The sequence below is a fragment of the Stegastes partitus genome, unplaced genomic scaffold, assembly GCF_000690725.1.
Source record: "Stegastes partitus isolate 25-593 unplaced genomic scaffold, Stegastes_partitus-1.0.2 Scaffold720, whole genome shotgun sequence".
Classification (NCBI taxonomy): Eukaryota; Metazoa; Chordata; class Actinopteri; family Pomacentridae; genus Stegastes; species Stegastes partitus.
Genome location: NW_007578451.1, coordinates 164,908 through 191,680, shown reverse-complemented (window position 1 = coordinate 191,680; position 26,773 = coordinate 164,908). Strand labels below are relative to the sequence as shown.

The 26,773-nt window shown below is 39.7% G+C and overlaps 1 protein-coding gene across 1 annotated transcript in view; it reads left to right on the top strand.

Moving 5' to 3' along the window:
- The first annotated feature begins 2,566 nt into the window (after positions 1–2,566).
- The window catches only part of LOC103364124 (microtubule-associated protein 4-like), a 123,149-nt gene continuing 98,942 nt past the window's right edge, over positions 2,567–26,773 (top strand). The window contains exons 1-2 of the mRNA XM_008291145.1: positions 2,567–2,614; positions 25,179–25,378. Of these exons, the coding sequence (XP_008289367.1) occupies positions 25,189–25,378 (190 nt within the window). The 5' untranslated portion in view covers positions 2,567–2,614; positions 25,179–25,188. The remainder of the gene's footprint in view (positions 2,615–25,178; positions 25,379–26,773) is intronic.

Genomic DNA, 26,773 nt, shown 5'->3' with positions numbered 1-26,773 from the left:
CAAAGCTGCGTTCAGTCTTTACATTTTTCATATTGATTCATTCTTTATTTTGAACCTACCACAGTTAAATCCCTTTCTACAGTCCTGCCCTTCTCTATTTCTGTTGTCAGACAACGGACACATATTAAGTAGTGACTAAAACACAGCCCGTTAACACTGTATGCTAACCTCACCAAACACTAAAATGAAAAACAACAGCTGTGTTGTAAACTCTGAGATATTTCTTCGTAAAATTATTGGAACCGATAAAAGGTTATTGTCTCCTGGTGTTGGCAGTCACGCAGTCAGCTATTTTTCTCAATGCTGTCAATCAAACTCGTAGAGAGAGTTTTCTTCCTGAAGGAGGTGGAAACAGTAGCAGCTCATTGGTTTTCAAAGTGAAACAGCATATGTAGAACATCTTCAGAACCATCTTGGTTTTCAGTATTTTGAGCTGAACTACTGAAAGCTGCACTGTGAGAACATGTGAGACTTGCATTAATTTGTTGAAAAGAGGCACAATATTGGACCTTTAACACGTTCAGTTTGACCTTTGCATCTTCAGAAGGATGCAGCCTCTGACTTTATTGATCCCAGGAAGGGAAGTTGCTTTTTTGCATATCTCAGCTTGTTCAGAGCTGGGGTCAGAGCACAAGGTTAACCGCAATAAGGCGCAGACAGGGTTAAAAGGCCAAACAGTGGCAGCTTGGCAGTGCTGGGGCTTGAACCTTTCACCAACTGATGACATTCTGAATACTGTGCACACAGGTATGCTCAGATATATTCAGCCTGACTAAAGCACCAGGAGGACCAGTATGCTTTCAAGTAAAGTGAAACTGAATCTTTGTCCAACGAGCTTCAGTGGAATTCACCTGGACTGCTCTTTGCGCTTCATGAGGATGTTTCACTTTCATCCATGAGGCTTCTTCAGATTGACGTGACTGATGGGGACTTTCAGAGTGTTATAGTCACCCCAGCTCACATGTCTAAAGGCCCATTAACGAGCAGGACTCATGTGACTCAAACTGGGAATTGCTGGTCCAACCACAGGGCCAGCAATCATGGTGGTGGAGCTGCCAGTTTACACAACAAAGGGTATGAGTCTGCCATGTCAGGACTGACTCAAGGAGCCACGTGAGCTAGAGTGACTATAAAACTCCCCATTAGTCAGATAGAACTGAAGAAGCTTCTTGGGTGAAAGTGAAACGTCTTCAAGAACCTTAAAGAGAAGTCCAGGTAGTTTCTACTGAAGTTCCAAGGATTAGCATGACCAGAGGGGTATACTACTATGCAAGTTTGACATAGCCGGGCTTTCTTTGTATAAGCCGGCTTGACAAAAATAAAAGCCCCAGTCAGAGATCACGAAGGTGGTTTTCAACTTTCTTTGTCAGCTCAGACTTTCTGCTTCAGACTCTGTTCACATAAAAACGGGTGTTTAAAGCGTCACGTGACTCTTAATTCTGTACAAAATGAAACGATCGTGTGCAGCCGCTTCTGTCACTGCGTTGATTTAATGGAGAACACTGAGGAATACAAAAAAAACTACTATGCATTTATGTCTGACACTGTCCCATAATGCAGGTTATCACTTTAATTAGTGGCCAAATCAAAGCAAAATTAATGTTATTGATTGAATACATACATATGAGGAGAATAATCCGTTTTCTGATCTGTGTTCTATCAGCTGCAGTACCAGCAGTGTAAACACACTTGACAGCAAATCAGAGCCAAACATAAAAACATATTTTTGTGATTTTTGCATCACCAACTTAGTACATGTTGGGTTTCCATGGCAACGTGATATTTACAGTCTGTAATACTGTAACTATACAGCTTTGTTCAGTGACATTAATGACACACAACTCAGCATGTTTGCAGATTAAATATAGTCCTTCAACTGAGAATCTGTTTTGCGCATAAATAGTTGTCAGGAAACGATTTGGTTCCAGTTGATTTAACTCTGAACATAACCTGCTCCCGACCAGGTTAGTTCCACAGCATCAGTTACCATGGAGATCTAGCTCCACAGCATCAGTTACCATGCAGATCTGGCACCACAGCATCAGTTACCATGGAGATCTAGCTCCACAGCATCAGTTACTATGGAGATCTAGCCAGGTAAAAAGAGAGCCACCGTCCTGGCACTGAAAATTCTGCCTTTAAACTCAACCCACTAATCTCGCTTCGTCGTACAGCCCTCTGGATGACTGAGAATGTGCACAGATAAACACAATAAATATTTACATTTGATATATTTTTGTGTTATTTTCTCTGAATTTGTAATGTTTCTGCCTTTCAGTATCTTGGACATGTGCGTTTTCACCGTAGATCGTGTAGATTTACCGCGACGTGCTTTTACAAGCCAATAAATAAACAAGACACGTTCCTATTTACGGCGGTACGTGAAGGCAGCAGCAGCAGCAGCAGCTCCTGCAGATTCACAAGTCTCCTCTTTTTCATTTCCGCCGGCTCCTGATTGGCTGAGGCGGTTGGGGAAAAGGGGCGTGGCCTTCCGTCTGAGTCCTGGCACCAGTCTGCTCTGCTCGCAGCGAAAAGGTGGAGAGATTTTTGCCCATCACACACTCTGTCTGACTGTCACACACTCGGCAAGAGAGAACCGGGACGCATCCAAACGGTGAGCTTTTTGTCGATGTCGTTGCCATCGCGTCGTCGTCGTTGTTGTTGTTGTTGTTGTTTTTCCTCCCGCATCCCTCTCGCTGCGCCATCCTCCGTATAAATGAATGATGACATTGGAGGCATATTTGTAATTCAGGGGCTCTCTTGACTTGTCTCTGCAGGATACGGGCCTATATTTAGATTATCGTATGGAGACGTGGCTCCCATCACAATGGCAGGAGGGATAGTGGGCGTGTGAGGAGGAGAGAGTGGGGTGGTGATGGGTGGGAGGTGTGGGGGGGGGATTCTGTGTCTCATGCAGAGGTCCGTGGATTCGTGTCTCTTTGTTATGGTGGTGCCGCAGTCGGGATGGTACACCCCTGCTGCTGGAAAACCACCAGGCTGTCCACAAAGACTCCTGCATCGCCTCAGAGTGGCTCCTCAGTGATCAGCCACGAGTGGAAACTGTAGTGACCTTATTGCATGCAGCGTTTGTCTAGACTTCACCTCTATTATTATAATATCCCTGCATGGGACTACAGCCATCCGTAGATGATGATGCACAGATAGTATGTCAAAGTCAAGGCCTGGTTATGTAAAAGATGTTATTTCTTCTTCTCTATCTTCTGATGTTACACCAGTTTAGTGAAGAGTCTGTGATGCTCTATAGAGACTAAGCCTGCCGTTATACAATAATACCCCCCTTTTCCCCTCCCTCCCCACTCTACACACTCACATACACACTGCATCCTCTGTCTCACTGTGGATTAGTACACATTGTTCCATCTATGCTCATATTTTTACCCACTCTGGTCGATCCCGTCTTCGATTTTCGCTCTGTTTCATACGTGAGAGTCGACATTTGGTGGTTGATGTTAAAAAAAAAAAAAAAAAGCACTCATTAATAATTAGGCCACAGCACACACACTCACACACACACACTACTATGGGAGAATGAGCATCTTAATTCTGCGCTTAAAGCAAAAAGTGGCAGTGAAGTTCCAGTCAGCACCGTAGTGTCTGCTCTGGATGTGATTGTTTGCTAAAGAAAAGCTACATGATGCAACGCTGAGTAAAATCTTTGAAGCTCAGACACGTGGCTGCACCATTACGTAAAGTGGGCATATTCTGGAGTCCTGTGTCTCGTCTTATACACGGCGTATACGTCGGTCTGATGAGCTTTGTGTCCATGGAAATGCTCGGGTTTGGACAAGAATGTGAACTAGTGTGTTTATTTGTGGTCCAGCATGTCACACTTGTAGTTCATCATCGTGCTTAATCATTTGTTTATTCTCAGGGCTGGCATAGGTGCGAATTTCCCTAATTTGCCTACGCGACCAGCTATTTTTTTCAGTAAAACCTTTGTTCTCTAAATTGTAAAAAAACATCCTTCTTAACTCCGATGTGACTTCTTTAAATGTATTATTTTGTCTGCACAACACTGATTTCCAAACGTTTGAAAAGCTAAAATGACAGCACTAATTATATAATTACTCACATAAAATTCTACATTTTAAGCCCATTTCTACTTATTACAAGCTAAAATTACAGGTAACAGTGATAGAGGCTCTTATTGTTCTGCATTATTATGTTAAACATTGTGTGAACAGAATTTTTTGTTATATTTTTAATCTCATTTTTATACATTTTCTTTGTTTTTAGGGAAGTAGGGTTAGATTTCAGGTGGATGGGGGAACTGATTGGCCATTAGTGTTTATGCATGTGGAAAGAAAATGGCTGCTGAGTAAGTAGCTCATATGCTGTTTCTGTGTAGACTGCCCTCCAGCTATCTTAATCAGAGACTACCGTAGGTTTTGATTGGGATTTTGATGATTGTATTTCTGCTTTGAAGGTCACGCCATGTCTTTTTCTGGCAATAAAGAACACAACACAACTAACAGATCTGTTCCAGCTGAATTGAAATGAACAGTAATGGTATATGCCTGATATTTATATATACATTAAGGATGGTCATCACTGAAAAAAAAAACACCAGTAATGGACCAATAGTCTCAATTTCCAGTCATATTTATTGGATATTTGATCAGATATATTACAATTGAGGATGCACAGTGATATCAGCATCATCAGATACCACGTGTCAGACTAAAAGTTTATAGTTTCATTTCATAAATGTTAAATGACATGTAAGTTGCAGTGTTTTTCTTAGTTTACCTTGTGATTGTGTACACGTTAAAAGACCTGGTTTTTATGTCTGCACCTGCTATCCATATCAGCAATCAGCAAAAATGTGTTGGAAAATGTCGGCATCTTGGATATCCGGTGTGGTGCATCCCTTGTTTCAATTTGTTCACTGAGCACTACCCCGGGCTTTTATTTTGGGTCATAAAGCTGAGTCTGCAAAATGTCTGGGACAAATCGTCTGGGACAGTTTCGGTTGCTGCTGTCACAGCCTGAATATGAACCATGCGGTTTGATGGTCAGGGCCAAATAAGCCCAGGACACTGCTCTTACTTGTTTGACCATAGTTTAGGGCTAAATAATTCAGCTAAGTCACTATAAGAACTTAGCACTCAAAAAACCTTGTAAACTGTGCAGCAAAAATCCAAATACATCAAAGCTAATGTTAATTAAAGTTTGCTGGTGTTGCAATGGGACAGTGTTGAGTTGATCAGGATGTCATGGGTTGAAGTTCATGCTGTATATTTGGTCTTGGAGGGAACATTTTATTTTTCCAGTCTCTGATTTAATGTGAAAAGCCTTTACATGTCCATTTAAGGGACAATGACATGGTGAAGTTAAAAACATTGGTTCACAAGTCTCTGAATACCTGAGACTAGTAGACGACAGACCTGCTGGCCATTTTATTTCAATGAATTATTGCACAGCTGCTTTAGAAAATATCCAGACCCATTTGCTTTATTGTGTTATAAATTCTGTTTTATACTTGGCATTTTAGCCCTTCAATGTACACTCAGTAATGACAAAGTGAGAACATGTTGCATTTGTAAAAGCAAAGAATCTTTGCTGTGGATCCAAATTGTAGTCAGGTGCATACTGTTAGCTTAGATTTGACTGGAATCCACCAGTGGCAAACTGAATAGGTTGGATATAGTTTAAAAAGGCACGTACCTGTGTGTATACAGTGTGACCATAACACTGCATGTCAGGACTAAAACCAAGCCATCAAATCCAAGCGTTGACAAGGGTGAGAGTATAACTCCATTTCTATAGCTGTGAGTGTTCCCAGGAGCACAGCGGCCTCAATACCAGTGAAATGGAAGAAGTTTGAAATAAGCATTCCATCGAGTTAGTTGTCAAACCAATCTGTGACCAAGGATCCAACAGTCACTCTAACAGAGCATCAAAAGTCCTCTGCAGAGATGGAGAACCTGCTGAAAAAAAACAACCGTCCGAGCAGAACACCATCAGTCAGGCCTTTAGGGTAAAGTGATTTGACATAAGCTACTCTGAATGAAAGGCAAATGACAGCATGCTTGGAGTTATTCAAACTGCATTCAAAGGACTGTGAGAGCATGAGCAAAAGATTTTTGTGCAGAACTCCAAATGTAATGTCCAGTGAGCACCAGACATTGTTCATCATCTTCTAATTTGATCTCTAGAGTGAAGCATGGTGGTGGCAGCATCATGCCATGGGGCTGCTTCTCAGTGCACTGTGTTGCAGATACACCGACTTCACAAAATGTTTTTTGATTTTTTTTTTTTTTTCTTACAATTTTCAGCATTTTCCTTTAGGGCTTGCGATGACAAAATATGAACTAGGGTAGGGTAGTAAGCTGCTTAGCGATGACTTTAGTGAATCCAATGCTATATACATTCAGAGTATGAGGGGTGATGTGTTTTTATAAGCACAAGTAAAGCAATGCTCAGCTAATATTTTTAGGTATTGCCAGAATATTTAATGATCTGTGAAACTGTAAAATAATCACCCCTTAATGAATAGTCCATTGGTGTCAAGTTACTACCTGCTGTGTTAATTGCTACCTGCTGTGTTAACTGTAGATTCGAGTATGTACCTCTGAGTGCAATCCCTTTCCCTGTACAGATTTAGCTGCAATTCTTCTTGAGCAGCATACTGTTATGTTATATTGTATATTGAAAGGATGAAGAAGAGGATATTTTACCTTGCAAGTGCAGTAGGAAATGGGTAAAAAGACACCTGGATCAGAAAATGCACAAACTGCATCTATGAGATTCCGATATGCAAAATAGAATGCACATAGAATAGATTTGCTTTTGTTTTTCAACAACATGACAAGCAGAGAATTAGAAATGTGCAAGATGACAATTTTATGTCCAACAGTCCTAACTTGGCATATCATGTGGTTTTCAGAAGACGTGTACAGATCGTGTCATTCAGTGTGTTATATTCTGTATTCTTGTTAAAGGTGCAGTCGCTGTTAGAACAGCGAGCTCCAGCCCATTCTATCTTGAGTTTCCCTACCTACAGGCCGGCCAGGTCACAGTTGTGACAGTCCTTAGTGTCATTCAGCTGCTGCTTTAGAGAGTCTCTTGCTTGTCTCTTGAACTTCAACTCTACCATCAATGAACTGCAGTTGCCAAAAGAAGTCCTCGTTCTGCTCTCCAGGAGACCCACTGAGAGCTGAAGGACCATTTCACCCTGAACCTGCAACAAGTGGCAAACTGGTTCAAGTGCCACTTTGCCAAGTTTAATTAGAAGATAGGACAGTCAACTACCATTGCCAAGTTCTTTCCAAGACAGTGGAGTGGAAGTCCATTTGCAGGATAGTAGAGTCACTGGTGAAGCAGCTGAATGACATTGAGCACCACAACAACAGCGACCTGGTAACTGACTTTGTTAACAGAAGACAGCAATGCAGATGAAGAACAGTAGAAAGCAGACCACCATCATGAGCAAAGTGTCGAAATGGTCAACATACGAACCGCTTTCAGTCAAAACTTGCAGATCACGAGACTTGTGATTCACATTGTGGCTTGTGGAATAAAGTGTGATTTGACCTTTAAACCAGATATCCCATACTTAAGAACAAGAATTTAAAATTATTTTATAATACTGTTTAAAAATCGTCAGGATAAAAGGAAGTTCCAGTTAGGTTATTTGTGTTCTGTTGGTAACCGTGATAGATGTTGAAATATTTGAAGTGACATCAAATACTGGGTTAAACATGCAAACGTGTTTCCATGCTGAACTCGAAAAACATGTTAGAGGCAGGCAGACACACATGTAGCCAATATAAAGATATAGGTAGATGTAAACAAATGCAAATGTACCCTATCTGTGCCACTACTTGTCCTGCCAACAGGAAGTATTGTTCATAATCCACAATCCCACAACGCAATGGATCTCAATTTAGAGAAATTATACTCAAACAACTCAACAACTGCCAGTGATGTCACAAAATGACAATTTTAGTCAAGTGTCCAAAATCTCAGTTTAGCATTTAGCGTAAATATTGTCGTGTACACCAAGTAATATGCTTCAGGAATATTAGACTGTATTATTAGAAACCAGGTGAAAATGTAAACATGACTTATTAACAGTTAAGCAGCCCAGTGCTTGTCAGAAGTTTATACTGAGAAGCAAAGGCTGATGTTGTTGACTGAAATGGCCTAAAGTGGCCAATGCACTGGATAGTTTCAGCAGCTACAGTGGAACATCTATATCCCATGGCACTGCCACATCTTCCCAGAGGCTAATCATGGCTGATGGGCCAATGGGTTCAGGAAAATTGATGCAGTTTTGCAGTACTGAGTGCAGAGAAATAGACATTTTGAGGAACTGTGGGGCCAGGCCCCTGAAAGTCTCATTGAGTGGTATCCTTGAATGTTTGAACCATCGGGGGATCAAACATAAAAAAGACAGGCTGATGATGCCTAAGGCTACAAACAGGAAGCTGATGGATTATCAGAGATGTTCTAATGCATGGCTGCTGTGATGATGATGCCATAATTTCTGCCTCAGGGATTGGTGGGATTACATGCAATCCCTTTCAGATTACCAGCTGAGCAGGCAGGAAGTCAGCGGTCATGCAACCAGGTATAGTCAACGTTTTCAGTCCATTTGCCAGGCAGTCAGCCATTCAGGAGCAGTTATGCATGCAGTTAACCAACAAAACAGACAGGACAAGTGCTCCAGCTGGCTAAGCATTCATGATATAAATCATTTTATGGCACAACAATGTCAGGAACGATCAGATGTTAGTATAGGAAACGTGTAAGCTGTCCATTCATTCAGTGAGTCAACAAGTCAGCCTGGCAGAGGTGGTACAGTAGAGATATGATCTGATAGTGGAGCAGTGCCCCCAGGCAATCTCAAAGCCCTAATAGTGGTTTGTAAAATGTAAGATTACGTAACACCTTGGGGTCAAAACAGGGAGTTATCTCTTAGTCTCTCTGCCCAGTATGAATCCAGGCTATATGAAGACTCTGATAACATCCCTGGTCATAAGGTGAACTTTCTGTAATGGTGACAAGGCCGTGGACCGCAGCGAAAACTGTATCCGTTTCCCAAGATTAAGAAATTTCTGCTTTTTTTTGTAGCCTGGACAGATGGCATTGAAAAGAGATGATAACATATAGCCACTGATCAGTGGTACATGGTAAAGTACTGTATGTACAGCTTCCTAAGCCCTTAGTAAAGTCTGAATGTGTAATACTATGACTGGTGCAGCGTAAGGCAGTGAATTAATGGTAACTCTGTTGAGTTTCTGAAAATCAGCATGGCAAAATAATAATTTAAAATCAAGGTAATTTTAAAATTGTTACAATCAGCATAACAAGCTCTCCAGTACAGGTCAGTTGATGCACTCAAATTGTAGATTTGAGACTGCAGATAAAATGCATCCTTTTGATTTCTAATGTTAGAGTAAAGCCAAATAAATTTCCCTCTTCTAAAACCATGATTAAAAGCTGCACTAATGACACATTTTAAATTTACAGTGGATCAAGTTACTATGTAGAATGTGTAAAGGGTTGCTGGTAGTGATGAACCCACAGAATTATAACCCAACTGCAGATTTTCCTTCACCTCTGCAAAGACTTTATGCATCTTGCAGCTAACTGTTTTGCTTTTCCTGCCCACAAATGTATCGATCCATCTTACAGCTCTCATCAACCTCTTTTGAAGCTATGACAGGTGGACAAAGATAAAATGGTAGCCAAACCTTGGACAAACCTACGTGCCCAACACCAAAACAACAGACAAGACCAGCTGGTGAGCATGAGAGATTGTAGCAGCTAATGAGATATTTTATTGGAGACCAAACCAGAAGAAAGAATTGGACAGAACTTAGTCTTTTCCCAAATTTGAAGCTCGAGCCTGAAACTGTTGAACCATGTGTTCGTAAGAAACGGAACTCAATTATTTTTTCACTTCAACAACCTTCTTTTATTTAACTCTTTATCTTCAACCTTTTCTAAATATTAAGAAACTGACCTTAGATGCATTTGAAATTCCAACATTGGATTTCCCGTGTTGTGATGCTCATGTAGTGATGATTCTACTAAACCACTGTGTGTTTTAAATTAACAGTTTTGCCGGCAGTGTAATAGTTTCACTCCTGCCTGGTAATGAAAACACAGTGGGTTAACCTTTCAATAATGCTATATTATCTTTTCTCTTTGAGGAGTCTGAAGACCTTCAAGTCAGCTTCACACTGGGCTGATATATGGATGCACCACATGTTGCAGCAATTACTCTTTAAAATTCTTCGAAAGTCTTTCGCTGCACTTGATGAGCAATCGTAATTTTGATTCATTATTAATGACCTTTGAGAATTATATAATCCCTGAGTTATTCGTTGGAACCCACTTTTATCACCACAGTGGGGAACAAAGAGACTGAAATCCCTGCAAACACTTATTATATCTGATAAAATAAGTCAGTCACAGGAAGAAAATTGAGTGTGCCATTGTGTAGAAACAGCATCCTGCACATTATCAGCTGATAAGCATTATTATTAAGTTATGGGTGGTGTTGTAGTGCTATCTTCCTAAATGTATTTAAACAGAGTGTTTCTGTTTAAATGAGGATTGGGGAGGTGGTGGGCCTTTTAAACAGCCTGACCTCAAACCTGCCCCTGCTTTAATTGTGGTTACCGTGGTGATCTGTCTTGGTTAAAAGTGAAACCACCTTTGTGAAGCCTGTGTTTAACTCCGAGGTTACTCACTGAAACGCTGTTGTTGCTTTGTGTGACAGACACAGAAATCTCTTTGCTGAGTCCTGATGTGAACAGAGCTCTTGGTGGGACAGCAGTGTTTCTGTGGATGCTGTCCACATCACTCCAGGCTTGAGTTTTAAAGACCCCCTCTGGCGAAAATCAAGTTTTTACCTTGTTAACATGTCCAGATGGTGTTTTTGAGCATTTCCACCTGCAGTGTACCAATGACAGTCATAAAAACACAGATACAGACTTCTCACAGCTCCTCAGGAAAGGCTTTACATAACTGTGTTCACAGATGTAGGTGTGCTCCCCAACTCCCATAAAATGGGCAATTTTTGAAATTAGTGGAGATCTCAGACCAGAATTTCACATGTGACAGACTTGAGGAGCCAATCCTGTCAGTTTGCACACTTTCTGTACTTTCTGTATCATTTATCTTCAGAATCAATTTCTTGTTTGAACATACATGTCTAAAGTACTCTAAGATTAATTACAACTCACACTTTCAGAGTTCGTACTTTAAGCAGAGTTGTAGGAGGGCTGGTGTGCTCGAGCTACAGTGAGTTAGGCATTGTGAGTGGAGAAAGACACAGGGACTTTATAGATCCATGCATTCTCAATGAAGCAAAGGTGTAATCCAAGCCATTTAATAGCAGCAGGGTAACAGAGGTATTTAGTGCTTCAAATGAAATCACCACATTATCCTTAAATACATTGGGACTGGAACAGCTGGACGTGAAAGGTATGTATTGCATGTGTCAGTTAATAGCTGTCAACTGGCAAAGAAAACATATGTGAGCTAGTACAGTGGTAGGTTACCCTTAAAACAAATAAAAATGTATATGGCTACTGGTTGTGACCAATCAACCATTTTGTTTTGTTTAAAAAATATAAAAGCCTTAAGATATTAAAATGACAGAAATTTACTAGGCAAAAAGAAAAACAACAAAACTAGAAGAAATTCTAAAAAAAATGAACATTTATTTTGTATCAAATGTATGTTGTTCCTAAGAACAGGTCCTCAGGTTCATCAAGCCACCAGTCGTTGAAGTCCTTGGTTGAATCCAATAAAGCTAACCAACAACTATAATGAATATATGAGCTTATTCTTGACCTTGGAAACAGTATTTGCGACTAAGTAATCCTAACCTGAAGGTCCACTATCAGTGTCAGTCTGACTAGAGGAGTAGCCCGACTGATACTGGATTGATGTCAGTATTGATATTATCAGTTTAAACAATCCTACAGTAATTTATTGAAAAGGATGTTAGACGATCTTTTTGTGTCTTTTATTTGGGACCAGGTTAAATACAAAGTGGGGATTTACAATGAACCAATACATAACAGACACACCGCTGCACCGTCATTACTTTAGAAGTAGCTGAACTGACCTGACTGTATACTCAAGGTGCAGTGAATGGATCAAACAGAGACTTCAGAGGAAACACCAAAGGTCAGTGTCTCCTGCGGAGGGCAGAGGCTGAGATTCAGATCAGAGCTGACATCATGTGGTAGAGTAGAGCCATGGAGGACGGGAAACACTGTGGCTCTTTCTCATCTTCATCGTCTTCTTCCTGAGAGCCTCCATCAGTGTGCATTCGTGATTTGAAATAAGCAAAGGTCATTTCTGTCCCGCTGATCATACAGGCTGAGATTGAGATCAGACCTGACATCAGACAGTACAGTAGAGTGAGGAAAGGATGAGTACAAAATGTTCTCCTCCGTTGCCTGTTTTTTTAATGCATTAGAAGCTGCGCACAGGATGGCAGCAACAGTTCAGCATTGAAGTCCACAGTAAAATTACAGTTTTTCTTTTTACTGCTCTTCGGTTAAATTTTGTGTATTTTTACCCACAGAGTTAGTTCAGTGTGTTTACCAAAGTAAAATCTGTCATCATTCTTTCCAAATTAAGGATAGTCTAATTAATAAAACTGAAATCTGTGTTGTTAATACATGAATCTCACTTACAATCTCCATTTCAACACTAAACTGAGAAGGGAAAGGAAAAGGAAAGCCTCAAGGAACTCTGAGGGTATGAAAGGAATGTGGGGTTGCTTGAGAAACCTTTAATAACTCAAAAGAGGTTTCTGGGGTCCCAGGGGCTTTTGCATTAAATCATGGAGGTCCATTTAATAATATTGGAGATATTAATGTTAGTTTTATAGGCTGGTTTTGTATATTTAGGTAAATCGAGATCTTGTCTGACTTTCTGTTGACGTATTTGTGTGGAAATGACTCGACACTAATGTCTCTTACAGTCTCTCCATTTGATTTAGGAACATCTACAATATTATATGAGAGTAATATTTTTGTCAAGTTTTTAGGTTCGAGGAAATCCACAGCAGTAATACCACAAATAATAGTGATATTAGTAAGAAAGAGTTCAAAATGGATCCCCGAACCTCCTAAAATGGTTCGTTAAAGAACCTGTCTGAGGGGTTCCTCAAGAAACCTCTGATGCAGGAGTTCAGGAACTATTTTGAACTGTAAAGTTTCCTACAGTGGCAATGTTGAGGAACCTCAACAGGTTCTTCAAGACTCTTCTGCTTGTAAGAGCATAGTGTCAGGACCAGTCTTATGGAAGGTATTCTAATTTTAGAGCAAGTTTTTGTTAATACAATAGTAAGAAAACCTTTGTTTGTTGTTTTTTTTTAATACTATCAACATTGGACAGTAACATAGAAAATTTGGAAGTCCACAATAAATATATAAAGTATCTGATTAGTTGATAGAAAGCATGATGGAAGGAGTTGTTTCAGATATTTTAATAATAATAGTCACAGTTGTGGCTATTTTCTGGTTTTGTTTGGTTAATACTACAAAACACATTACTTGCATGTTTAAAAACCTATCTGACTCAACAATACCCTACAATTCTATAGTGATATGGGCAAAATATTCTTATTGGGCAATTTACATATTTTGTAATATAAAATGCTGAAATAAAAGTTCTAATATATTCATTGTGAAAAGGTCTGTGTCATGAGTTGTAAAAATATTTAACTGAGATCACTACCAATGTGTGATGTGTGCATGTAATAAGAAACTGGTTTAAGCCTTTCCAACTCAGTTCTAAGTTATGAGTTCTCTAATCAATATTTGAAATATGGCATATTAATATAAATAAAGTATATTTCTTGATTACTTAATTAGTTTTTTGATAAAAGTTTTAGTATAAAATGGATCATTTCTATACTTACTCTCCTTCCACTGTCCTTACTGTTTGCCATTTAAATTTATTCCATTCCATTACCTATGGGTGTTGGAGAGTCCACCTACATCTGTGAGCAAAGCCATGGAGCTGTGGGATATTAATAGTTCATGCACTTAGACCTCACGGCAAGTAGATTCTCTGAAGTCAAGGCTACATTAGTCACTACTGGCCCAACACAAACAAGTCTCTAACCTGAGCTTTAGCAGCTGCATTGTTGGTAATGGAGGCATCAGGTTTGACAAGAAAATGAAGATGTGGAATAAGAAAAATCAACACTACATGACTGTAGTTCTTTTAACAGCCACATAAGTGAAGGTATAATATGTAATTTTTCAACATTACAATGTCAAAATACAACTAGACTGATGTTATATTTTTTTGTTGACTTGTGTACTTAAATTGTCCCAAAAGTTTTCAACAATGTTCAAACAGAGAAATTTTGCTCAATGTAACGGGGCGTTTGATGTTGAAAGCATGTCAGTGATGCGATGCCTCTTTAAAGGCCAAGTCGTATCCTCCACACCTGGAAGGGTCCAAAAAGGTATGCGTGACGTAAATTTCATCATCCACCCAACCTGACCACTCTGCAGACATCAGTGTGCAGCCTAGAAGTTATGACAGCATGCTTAAAACAGATATTGTGAGCTGAGATGGTTAACGGGCTTTTTTTTTTGCTCTTCCATACTTTTATAATTAATGAATAAGAGTTTTAATTGACGCAATCGCTGCCGGACATTTAAGGTGCTTTGATCTGTACATGCTTTCCATCGATGGCGCCCAAACACAGTCGGAAGTCGTAATTTCGTTAGAAGTCTTCCACTGTGCTCAACACGCCTCAGGCATAATCTTAGTGCTACAACACAATCTGTAACTAACTGCTATAACCAGTAAAAAAATGCAAAGTCACAGCCAGGCTTTTAGAAACATCCACAGAAGCCTCATGTTTTTTTTTCCCTGTGTTTGATATAAGGGTAATGCAACTGATTATGTAGCAATGTTAGTAGTTTAATAGACCTGCATGCAAACTGCTTGCAAAGTCTACATCGGTAATGCAGAAATGATGATTGAATTTACCACATAGCATTAGCTGCATTAGCTCTATGGCCGATCAACTCATCAAATGATAAGTTAGAAGTTAACATTGCGATAGATAACAGTACTTGCTGCTATCTCATTAGATGGAAATGATAATGCCGTGAATAGAAACTTAATGTGTATACTTTAACGACTACTTCTTCAAAGCGTCATCAAACTACATGTTTTATCATTGTTTACATTGAAAGACCATTTTAGCAGCAGAGACGACATACTGTGTGTTTAATATGTATCAGAAACAGAAGCGATTGTAGTTTGACTGTGTCACCAAGCACTGAAAACACAAAGTTCTGCGATATCTGAATATGGACACAGCCGGAGGAAGTAAAAGGCATGAAAGGATACAGTATCATTTATTACAGCTCCATTACACTTCTCATTTCATTTTCAGCATTTGATCTCCGTCAGAGGCTCTTGTGACTGTTTTTGTGATCACTTTAACAACACACAAGCTCAAACACAGCCACATTTGACACATTAGTGCAGTTCGTACTGGGGCTGGTTGAATACGCTGACTGTCTGCACCTTTGTCTCATATACTGATGCTTTGTCTAAGTGTGTGTGGACTTGTCCAGCTATCTTTATAAGGACCAGAGTGGGTTTATAACCATCAGAGTTAGGACGTTTGGGAAAGTGAGGTTTCGTTTTTTCATTGGGTAAGACTTGGTTTGAGGGTTGAGGTCAGACTGAGGTTTAGGTGAGGGTAAGTTGTGATGGCTAAGGTCAGGTTAAGGGGCTAGAGAGCACATTATGTCACTGAATGTCCTCACAAAGATAGCGAGCGTGTGTGCCTGCGTGTGGATAAGTTGACACAGGGTGTTGTCAGCAGTAATCTAAACTGCAGCTCATCAGAGACACACTGTGCATGTATGTGTGTGGGTGTGTCGGAGCTTGTGCCCATCAACAAGGAGACAGCGAGGAGCTGCTGAGTCACCATGGCGACTGGCTGGGCAGCCATGACTGGATTTTTTGTTAACACGTTAGACGGCATGAGGCTGAAAAATGAAAGGCGTCTCTAAGTCACAGCCTGAGTCGTGCCTTTATTTCCCCTTTTGCTTTTAATGTTTAATCAGTGATTCTTTTCTCTTGTCACCGCTTTTACATAAACAGCTTCTTATCTCGCTGCTTCCCTGCTTGTCTTTGTTGCAGCAGGTTTTTATTGACAACATGAAAATACACCAAAAGAAGAGCAGTAAGAAAAATATCTTCTCCAGTATGATGTAACCACAGCTGGACTGACATGAACATCGCTTTCAACGTTGACATTTATGACCCCGCTAATGGACTCCCAGACACATTTCAGCTGTCCAGATTCTTAGCTCCTAACTAAATTAGGACACTAATTTATCCTCTGCGTCTGCCAGCCCTGTCATCTTAGACGTTGACTAACACTTTGAAAGGAGTAGTCTATCATTTTAGGAAATATTCTTGTTTTGCATCTAACCAAACAGATGAAATTGACATTGATCCTCACTTCTGAGCATGAATGAGACAACAAACACAAATAGTTCTTCCTTGGACTATTGGTAAAACTGTCTGTAAAGCTTTGGGGAACTGAAGAGGTGGTTCATCATACGGATGACTCCTTCCAGATTACTCTTAGTCATTTGATCCATTGTTAATCATAAAATATTGATTAGTTCAGCTTTAAAATGTCTTTTTTTTTTATGTGAACATGTTCTCTAGAGCAGCTATATGTGCCGCTCCAGTCAGATTATTTGCATGAATTATAGATAGATCGATAAAAGTGCAAATGAATACCACTTTCTAACTTTGTTATTCAAGGATTAGGTGAGATGTCAGATGTCATGAAACCACTGCAGAAGAATTGGGCAAAGTCTTCTCATTGCGCCACACAGATTGGTTGTTCTGTTGTAGCATTTTGCTTCTGTTGATGTTCCAACATTTCCACCTCAGCCAAGCATAAAAAACGTTCTTTTTTTGCCAATCATACTAAATTTAGGGGTTATTTTCTATGTTCCCACTTTCCACACATATTCTTCAATGTGCAAACTTAAAATGTGTAAAAAAAAAAAAAGAAAAAAAGAGGTGTTTGGAAATGCACCATCACGAGTATCACCGAATCAAATACAAAAGGGATCCTCGCCTCCTAGTCTGAGGCCGTGATGATAGAATTTTTGCAAGATGACAGGAACACAAACCCACCCATCATCTCGCTCTCTCTTCCTCTGTTCTCTTGTCTTATTGTTTCTCTCTCTCTCCTGAACTGTGTATGAACCCTTCAGTGGGCCGGACAGCAAAACTGAAAGCTGCAGTGTTGTCCACTTGTGATCCTTCAGTGAACTCAGAACTGCTGAGAAACTCAAAGTGCTGCTACAGCAGAGATTTGCTTCTCGGTTTGTCAGTTCACAAGGCTGGATGTAGACTATTTTGTCTGATTATACTGAGGAGGAGAAGAAGTTGCAGCCGCTTGACGTGATACAATCCTCATGACATCGAGCAATAAACAAATACATGATGCTGACTCAGACCACTCTACCATATAAGGTGTCATAAAGTAGAATATGTGGTTAAAATGAACACAAGCTGTCAAAATGATTACAAATGTATTCAAACATGTTGTCTAAATCACCCAGAGATGTATGAATGGATATTTTATAGCTTTTTCATCTACCAACAAGCACCATGAATACAAGGAGTCGCTCCCCAGGGCCACTAACCTCTCCATTCACTGCTGTTACATCATTAGCACACACTTAGATATTGTACTGTGAGTCATCGCTGAGCTGAAGCGACCTGCGGCTCAGCTGCAAAACCAACTTGTATCCCACCGTGGAGCAAAAACAGCTGTTTCGTGTTTTGTTGTGGGATGATGTGTTGATTTCTGCTCTTCCTGTACCAAAATACACCTCGTATCCAGTTTTGTCCTTTTATAAACCTATTTTTCAATTTCATCGAGTCAGTGGTGAACAAACAGCGATCACAAACACATCACGAATGATAGTAACCTCTTAATATAACTCTCCTCATATTTCCTGGAAACATATAATCACATGATGCTCTGACCAGCATTGTATTGTATTGTGATGGCAGAGCAAAGTCATGCTCGTGAGATTCTCATCATATGTGCACACAAACTTTACAATGCTTGGGACAGACAAGTGTAGAACCACATCAGCTAGATTTATAGGACTAAAGGAAATCAGTATGATTGATCTGTACAATCATCTGACAAAGACAAGAGGAGGCCTGATGGCTACTTTTCAGTGTTAGTTCAATATGTTATTGATGTGCCAAATATACGTCATTTACCCACATGTGATCTGTATCTGGATACATTATCTGATCCATGAGGGATGTATAATAGACATTGTGTCCCAGGTCAAGGGAAGCAAACAGCTGTCATTTCTCAATAGTGCTGCCACTTGCAGCTACTGCCGGGTCTGTTTAAGCCAACAGGAAGAAGTGGGGCTAGGCGACACTTCAGTTTACCAGCTGATCCAATCGCATTACAATCCCAGTACGTTCCACATGGATTTAAACCGTGCATTAACAAGTTATCCAGAAACAGATTCCATGTTCACACCAGGTGTAAGTAGGGTTCTAATATCAGGTGTTCATCATATCCATCTTTATCTTACTGCACCCTAGAAACAGCAGAGCTACCTCAGGGTTTGTTTTTATCCCCCTGCACAAATTAATATTTTGTTATAGTTTCTGCTTTATATTCACGAGGATTTGCAGGATAAAAGCGTACCTTTGGATATTGTGGTTGTTTTGGAATGTTAAATGCAAAGGAATGGATGTTTTTACTGTCCTACTTGCCACTAGGGATGTTCCATCTGAAATCATCAACTTTTTAGCACTATTTTGGATATTTATAAAGATATTTGGGAAGTTTTAGCTTGATATAGCTCATGCTGAAATATAAATACTGATTGTTTTTTGTTTTTTTTTAAAAAATGCCCATCGAAACAATTTCAGCACTGTTTTTTCGCACATTGAAATTTAAAGCTATGCTTAAACCGCGATATCTTAGGAACTATTAAAGACAAAAGCCTGACATTTTCACTGTTATTTCTCATTATGCCACTGATTCAAAATCTGCAATTTGTTCAAGTAGATTAAATAGTCTGAATATGTAGTGTTCACTCAATTCCGAAGAATTTGTCATCCAAACATGGCCTCAAAGTTTAATGTGCAAAAAAAACCAACAAGCTGAAAGCCAGTGAAAAAAGAAGACTTATCCTGTAAAGTACTTGATACATCAATCAAAAAGTTCACAGATACCATATTAAATATGAATTGTGTCTGACATAAAAGTTTAAAGCAAATCAGAGATGGTCGAGCAGAAGGCCCCTGATGGTTTGAGACGGTATAATATATATAATATATAATAATCTAGCTGCTCCCAAGTTTCATTAGCATGAAACAGCACACTTTTTTATGTTTTTTTTTTTGTGAAAGCTAGCTCTCTGTTATTTTACTGAAAGCGGGGGACCCACTCAACTTTCAGCATACTGACACTTTGCTGATAATTTGGTGGTTCTGTCACAAGCTACAGTGAACGTGCAACAACTACAGAATATTGCATGGTAATAGGAGAAAGCAATCTTAAGTCAACAGATTAAAAGTGGCTGCATATTTAGTTTGGCATCAAAAAGACAAATTTAATGGCACTTCAAGTACAGTATGTTTTATACTAATTTGAGTCAATAGTGGTCTATATATTGCATATTACATATAGTCTTTTAATTACTGTCATAAAGATTTTTTTTTTGTTTTGTTTTTGTGGAGTTTTCTTTGTCAACCTGACAGATTCGATTTAGGGCAGAACTTCCCGATGTGTGCATTTGGATTGACAGTACAGACAGAGACAATAAAGCAGCCAGTGTTCTGGATAAAATCTTCAGAAATCTGGATATGGTTTCAATTTGTACTTAAGGTTTATTGTGAATTTTGTAAATGCTGTCCAAGTTGAAAAATTAAAATACTATCACATATTTGTTGTTGGTATTGAAATCCTTATCAGTCTCATTCAAACTTGGCAACTTGAAAACACAAAGGCACAAATTGTCATTTTTCTGAAAAAAATCCACAAATTCAGTTATGTTTGTCCAAAGCATTCACAAAACAACTGTGTTTTCTGATTTGTGTTCAGTACAGTCAGGCAACAAGAGTGCGATGGTGCTTAATTTAACTGATGGTCTATGTCCACACTCTCTCTCACACACACACACACACACACACACACACACACACACACAAAATCCACCAAATCTCCCTTGTATCATGATGGTACAGTAAAGTGTTTGAATTCCTGCCAGTCGCTGGCCTTTGTGTGTGTGTGATTGCGTGAGAACCGTCAGTGTTTTGGGAGGATGAGATGATTACGTAGCAGACGGTTGGGTTCACGGAGGGAGAGGTGGCGGATGCTGGAGCAGAGGATTGTGGGTGCAAAGATAGGCTTTAATCCCTCAGAACAGAACAGCTGCCTCACCCAACTACCCCTCATCACCATCATCATCATCATCATCATCATTTATATTTTTCTTCCCGTCTTTTCCACATGCGCACAGATACAGTTTTTTACTTACCACCAGTTACATCATAATGCTTCTGGGAAACACTGATATTATTCACTGAGCAAACCAACTGAGTTTAGTCATTCCATTGGACTGAACTAATGTTGACCCAACAAATGCATTTACTTAAGTGTTACACTTCACTTTGTTTTTTCAGGTATTTATACTCACTTTACAGTTTCTGCTTCATGCTACTTTGTACTTATGCTTCACTATATTTCAACATTGCAATAAGATCATAGTTTTGACTGTATCTTTTCCACAGTTTCAGTTACTACTAACTTTAGAAATAACATTTTGATATGATACATTATGATAGATTAAACTACCAAAAAGTCTATAATGCAGTTAAAATTAGCTCCACCCTGACCAGTTGCAATGCCAATATATCACATAAAGCACTACTGATCCCATAATATAATCATAAAACACTGACAGTTGGTCACTTTGCACAATGAGTATTTTTACTTTTGACAATTTTGATGCCAATACTTTTGTGCTTTTAATTTGAAATTTGGAAAGCAGGACTTTCTTATTTATGGTGGAATGTAATGTAGTGTTTTTACGTTGTGATTTTGCAGTTTTTAATGAAGTAAATTCACTTCCATGATTGCACTGCTGTTTAAACTTAAGTCATATGTAGTTTACCCGTTTCAGCTGCGTGTTCTGCATCTAGTTATTTTGGAGTAAGTTTTAAAACAAGCTGCTCATTAACTAAACAAAGCTCTATATCATTCCACTCTTGTTCTCACAATAACAGCATCATATGAGCTACAAATATGTGAAACTAAAAGTACAGCTGCTTTATAATTAATAAAAATCCTGCCTTTTATTTAGATTACAACTCAGTGTACCATGTCTACATTAATGGCCGTTAAAAGCATTGTTTTTTTGTTTTTTTTTACTAAACGTGTTCCATTTAAGCCATTAACCCTGGTTCTGTGCTGTTTACATGAGAAGTCATTAAGCAATTAATAGAGGGTTCTAAAATAAGCAGGTGCTGCAGAGAGAGGGGTTAAAGCTGCATCAACAGGTTTTTGGGAGGCATCAGAACAAACTGTACAAAAAAACATTTCCTTGTTTTTAGTCAAAGTGTAACCAAATTGTTTCCTGTTTACACAACCACGAGATGTGGTCCATTCTGACAGTTTGTTATGCGTTGTCCCCACACAAATAGAAGTCAAATTCTTCTTTCTTGCTCTGATTCAAATATTTGATTCTAGCAACAAAATGCTGCACTGTGTCCATGAGCTGGTCATACACTGTCCACCCTATGGTGCTGACCCAGTCACATATGATGGGTTTATCAGAACTGTTCACTAAAAACAGCTGCTTGCTGCTGGTACAGGCCTGAAAACCAAAGCAAAGTTTTAAAATGGCTTAAAAAGTCGCTTTGAGCGAAGCAGAAATGCACAATAAGGTGAGAATTGACAGTGGGTTTATTACTGCGAGTGAATCCTGTCACATTTTGCATAACAGATTTATACACTGTTAATGCAAAAACATTGATTAGTGCAGTTTTAATTTAGTAACAACAAGAAGCTTCCATACGGACACAATTGCTAATGCAATCTTTGATCATTGCACTATATAACTATGCAGGTTACATAAAAATATACATCAGTAATTAAACAAAAGCGTCTGTTGTTGGTGATGACGAGCAGAATGGGTGAAAAAAACAAAGAACCTCTACTCCAGGCCACTGAGTGTTCTGGCTTATGAAACGTCTTCAATGGAGCGATAAATATTGCAGAATAATGCGCTAAGAGGGTAACGGAGGTTAGGAAGCTCCTATTTGGGATTGGATCTTTTTTTACATTGGGATGATGGAATTATTGAGTGCATCCTTTGTGGGTGGCTGTGAGGGAGAGAGACTGTGATTATAAGCCAAAGTATAAGTGACCATTTACATTGATGAGAATTCAGTTTAGAGAAACGGGAGGCAAAACCAGACACGATAACTAAGAGTAAATTATATTTGGAATAAAGTAATAGAGGGAAAGTGAAAATGAGACTGTTGAAGAGGTAGAAACCCAGAGTGAGGTGGATGTTGTGTGAGGTGTCCACTGTACTGTGTCCTTCTCCTGAAACAATGGCCTACAGTTCTGCTGAAGGCCTGCTAACACTCTACTGTATGTCCTCATCCTGGCTGCTGGCCACAGAGTGTGTGTGTGTGTGTGTGTGTGTGTGTGTGTGTGGTACAGTTGCAAGACAATGACAGCTTGTTTGCCGGCAGTGTGGACGGAGGGATAAACAGAAACAGAGGACAGAAAGAAAGGCGAGTTTGTTCAGGGGTCATGCTGTCTAAGTGTTGGGATGCAGTGTAACTTTCATGTTGGTTTCATTTAGCAGGTGTAGTGAGCAGCGAATCACAAACTCCACAGCTGATTGACGTTATGTTAAGACTGAGTGAATGTATTCTTTGTCAAACTGTAGGACTGGTTGTGTTTAGACTGGCCAAAGGGCGACAGAACCCCAGTGCAGGCCTGAGCTTATTTATTCATTACAATAAGTTTTGACATTTATATCAACTATTTGTCAGATTCATAATGTAAGATTCATTTATTTTGGCTAAAATCAACACTTAGACAATTCTGAGTCAAAAAATGGGAAAAGAAGTGGAATCCAAACACACCAGAGGAGGGATCTTAACTCATTTTTCTCAACAATTTACTGTTATTTTACAGATTTTTCCTATTTTGTTAAATTACAGATAGTAACTAGTAAAGCTCTATAGTTACCAGCAGAGCTCACTGTTGTATTTAACAACTTTCTCCTGTATTTAGACCTCTTTAATAACTTTTTCATCACAAAAGCACCTGGCGACAAATGTATTATCATTGTAGACAAGCTTTAGCTACTTTCCATAGAGGGGGGTCTCCAGTGCTAATCCACAAGTCTGGATGTCCCGCTGCAGCTCACCTCTGTGAACATCTACTGTGTTCAGGGAGCAGCAGAGGCGAGCAGCACATTCAGTCGACTGGACGGCAGCTGACACAGACCTGAATGAGCTGTGGATGTGCAAACAGTGTTGCCAAGGACCCAGACAGAGGCTGAGAGAAAAATAAGAAAGACCTTCTTTTGTTCCTGACTTTTCCTCTGAGTGATCATTTTGCATGTAAATATAGCCGAGCGCTCAGTACAGCTATTGTTTGTGTGTATGGGGCTTTTTTTAGACTGCGTTCAGCCACTATTTTATACTCGGCTTTATTGGGAATTTGTATTGAAATATAGTGTATGTGAGCACAAAGCGTAGGAGAGAAGTAAACAGATGTTAAATGTTGTCACGAAGTATCATCAAAAATATGATGAAGTGACGTCACAAATCATCATCCAGCAACATTTCACAACTTTCTGAGCTTTACCTGCCTGAGCAGAATTCACTGTGATAGCAGTGCTTGCAGCAAATTGAAAGATGTTTTTTTTTGCCAGATGTGTTGCTTTCAAGAGGCAACTTTTGTCTTCATTTTGTTTTCAAGAATGTCTATCATGCAAAAAAAGTCTCCACATGGTACCTTCGGCATACCTGAAAATAAAAGCCACCCCTGTTAATACACTATATTATAAATCTACTATTCAAACTCCACTGTCCTGAATGAAAGTCCTGTATTTATCCCATTGCATCACCACATCCTTCTCCCACTGTGGACCCTTTACACCAGCTCACTTGAGTTGGTTGGAATGACCTGTGATTGGCTGAAGGCCACTTGGCCCGGGCTAGATTTTCTAAAAAATGGAGCCAAGAGGAGGTGCAAAAGTCTAGTTTCCCCTCCGCCCACCTGAATTTCACTTTTCTGAAAGGTTATAATGAAGTTTTATGCATATTATCTGAAAAAAATACTGCTTACTGACCGGCTGGAGTCTATCCCAGCTGACTTAGGGTGAAGGCAGGGGACACCCTGGACAGGTCGCCAGTCTATCACAGGGCTACACTTAGAGACAGACAACCAAGCACACTCACATTCACACCTACGGACAATTTAGAATCACCAATTAACCTCAACATGTTTTTGGACTGTGGGAGGAAGCCGGAGAACCCAGAGAGAACCCACGCTGGGAGAACATGCAATCTCCACGCAGAAAGTTCCCGGGTGTCCTCACTGGGACGCGAACCAGCGACCTTCTTGCTGCGAGGCAACGATTCTAACCAGCCATTCAATATATTTTTGGATTGCATTGTTTGGTCTGTATTACAAAAGCTCTTGACCTGGGGTTTTGGTGTTATAACGACTAATGTTATTGTAGCTGTCACAACTAAAGCATTAATTAATATGAACGCTTGTAATGAATTGCTCAAGTAAGCCTGTCTTACTGAATTGACTGAAGAGAGCAGAGAGGGAGTGAAAAGACAGAATGCATGTGTTTCTTCATCTGTTCTTGCATGATTGTCATTATTACTGGCTGCGAGTTGTCACAGAATAGTGTGAGCCTCGTGATCACACCACCGCTCACCTGGACTGACGGGCTTGTAGATGAGTGTGAAGTGGTCAGTCACACACAAACAATAGGTTTGGTTTTCACTGTGACGTATGGGAGGAAAAAAATAGCAACAAGCAAAGAGTAACGAATCTAACAACAGCCGTCTCTCTCTTCTCTGTGCAGTAACAGGACTATGGACCTGAGCCTGAGAGATGCTCTGGGTGGGGGTGGAGGTGGGGTCCCAGGTGGGGCCCCCGCTGAGGCCCTGCTGAAGAGAGACTTCGTGGCCTCGCTGGAGAAAGAGGGCTACGACGACAAGGTGGGAGAGACGGTGTCCAAGAGCGACTACCGACCCTTACTGGACGGAAAGGACACCAAGAGTGGTGAGTCGCCACAGGCAGCTCCTGCAACGACGTAAAAAAAAAAGATCCAGAGCTTCGCTTAATGTGACTCTGATTCCTTCATTTAGTCTGAAGGAGGTCAGACTCGAGTTGGCTGGCAGGCATGGAGAAAAATCCGCCGAGCAGACATTTTGACATTACTGGGCTTGAATTTAAGTCGTCTGACACAGATCTCCAGTTTCAGACTGATAAAATGGCTGAAAGAGATAATTAACGGTGAAGTGTGTGAGTTTGCTGCAGTATTAAAAGAGCACACCAGTGGTTTTTCATGTTTAAGCCTAATGAGTGCTATCTGCCTACGACTGCTCGTCTTGGCTCTTCCCAAAGCATGCAGCCACATTTTAGCTTCTATAATGTTTTACTGAATTGCTTAAATTTTCAAAATAACATGCTTTGCTTAAACAGCCACTCAGAAATTCAGTGCTTCATCTGCAAAAATGAATCCCCCCCATTTAAACCCTGGGACTCATTTCAGTTACAGAAACATGCTGCATTCTTTTTTGCTGATACCATTTGTTTTCTAGCTCGTAGTTTTATCTGGCCAAATAACTTTCACAGGCCATTCACTGCGACTGTCTTTGAACATCTGTGTTGGATAATTATTTGTATTCCCTGTTGAAATTTACAGTTTATAAATTGGATGCAAAGTGGCAGCTGAGTGATAAAGTTCTGTCGTCAGGCCTTTACTCGTCTGACTCACCGAACGTAGACTTCCGGTATCAAACTGACCCATCTGCGTATTACTGTTTTCGAAATCGCCTCACTTCCCACGGCAACAACCTCTCGAGCAGCAACCTACACGCTGAAAATGGCGAGTTTTGCCAAAGATTTTGAGTGTGCAGTTTGGCAGATCTGCTTGGTACTTTTGGTAAATTTGCAATTTTAATGACATTGCTTGTCTCCCTGCATGCAAATGGTTCACCAAAAAAACCCAAAAAACCTCCTGCTACTATGTTGCAGGGATATTATTGCTGCATCTTGTGCTTGTTTTGGTTTAAAGACATGCAACCTGGCTATACAGGTCTACACTTTCACCATTAAACTAAAATCTCTGCAAGTTGGTTTTGATAATGTACTTTGAAGAACTAAAAAGTTGTAAAAATGCTGTTAAAATACTGGAAGCATTTTTTGCATGAAGTGGAAAATTGTAATATGCTGGTCTGATTGCGTAACAAACACTGGTATTATGAGCAGTCCACCTTGTGTTCTCAGCTATCTAACAATTACACAACATTAATTCACTGAAAGCATATAAAAACATAAACTCCCTGTTGAGTAGCTACAACAAAACATACAATATGTCACTGTATTAAATCAAAAATGAAGACTAAGGTAAAGTTTGACAACCACATATGATCTAAAACATCTAGATTATAA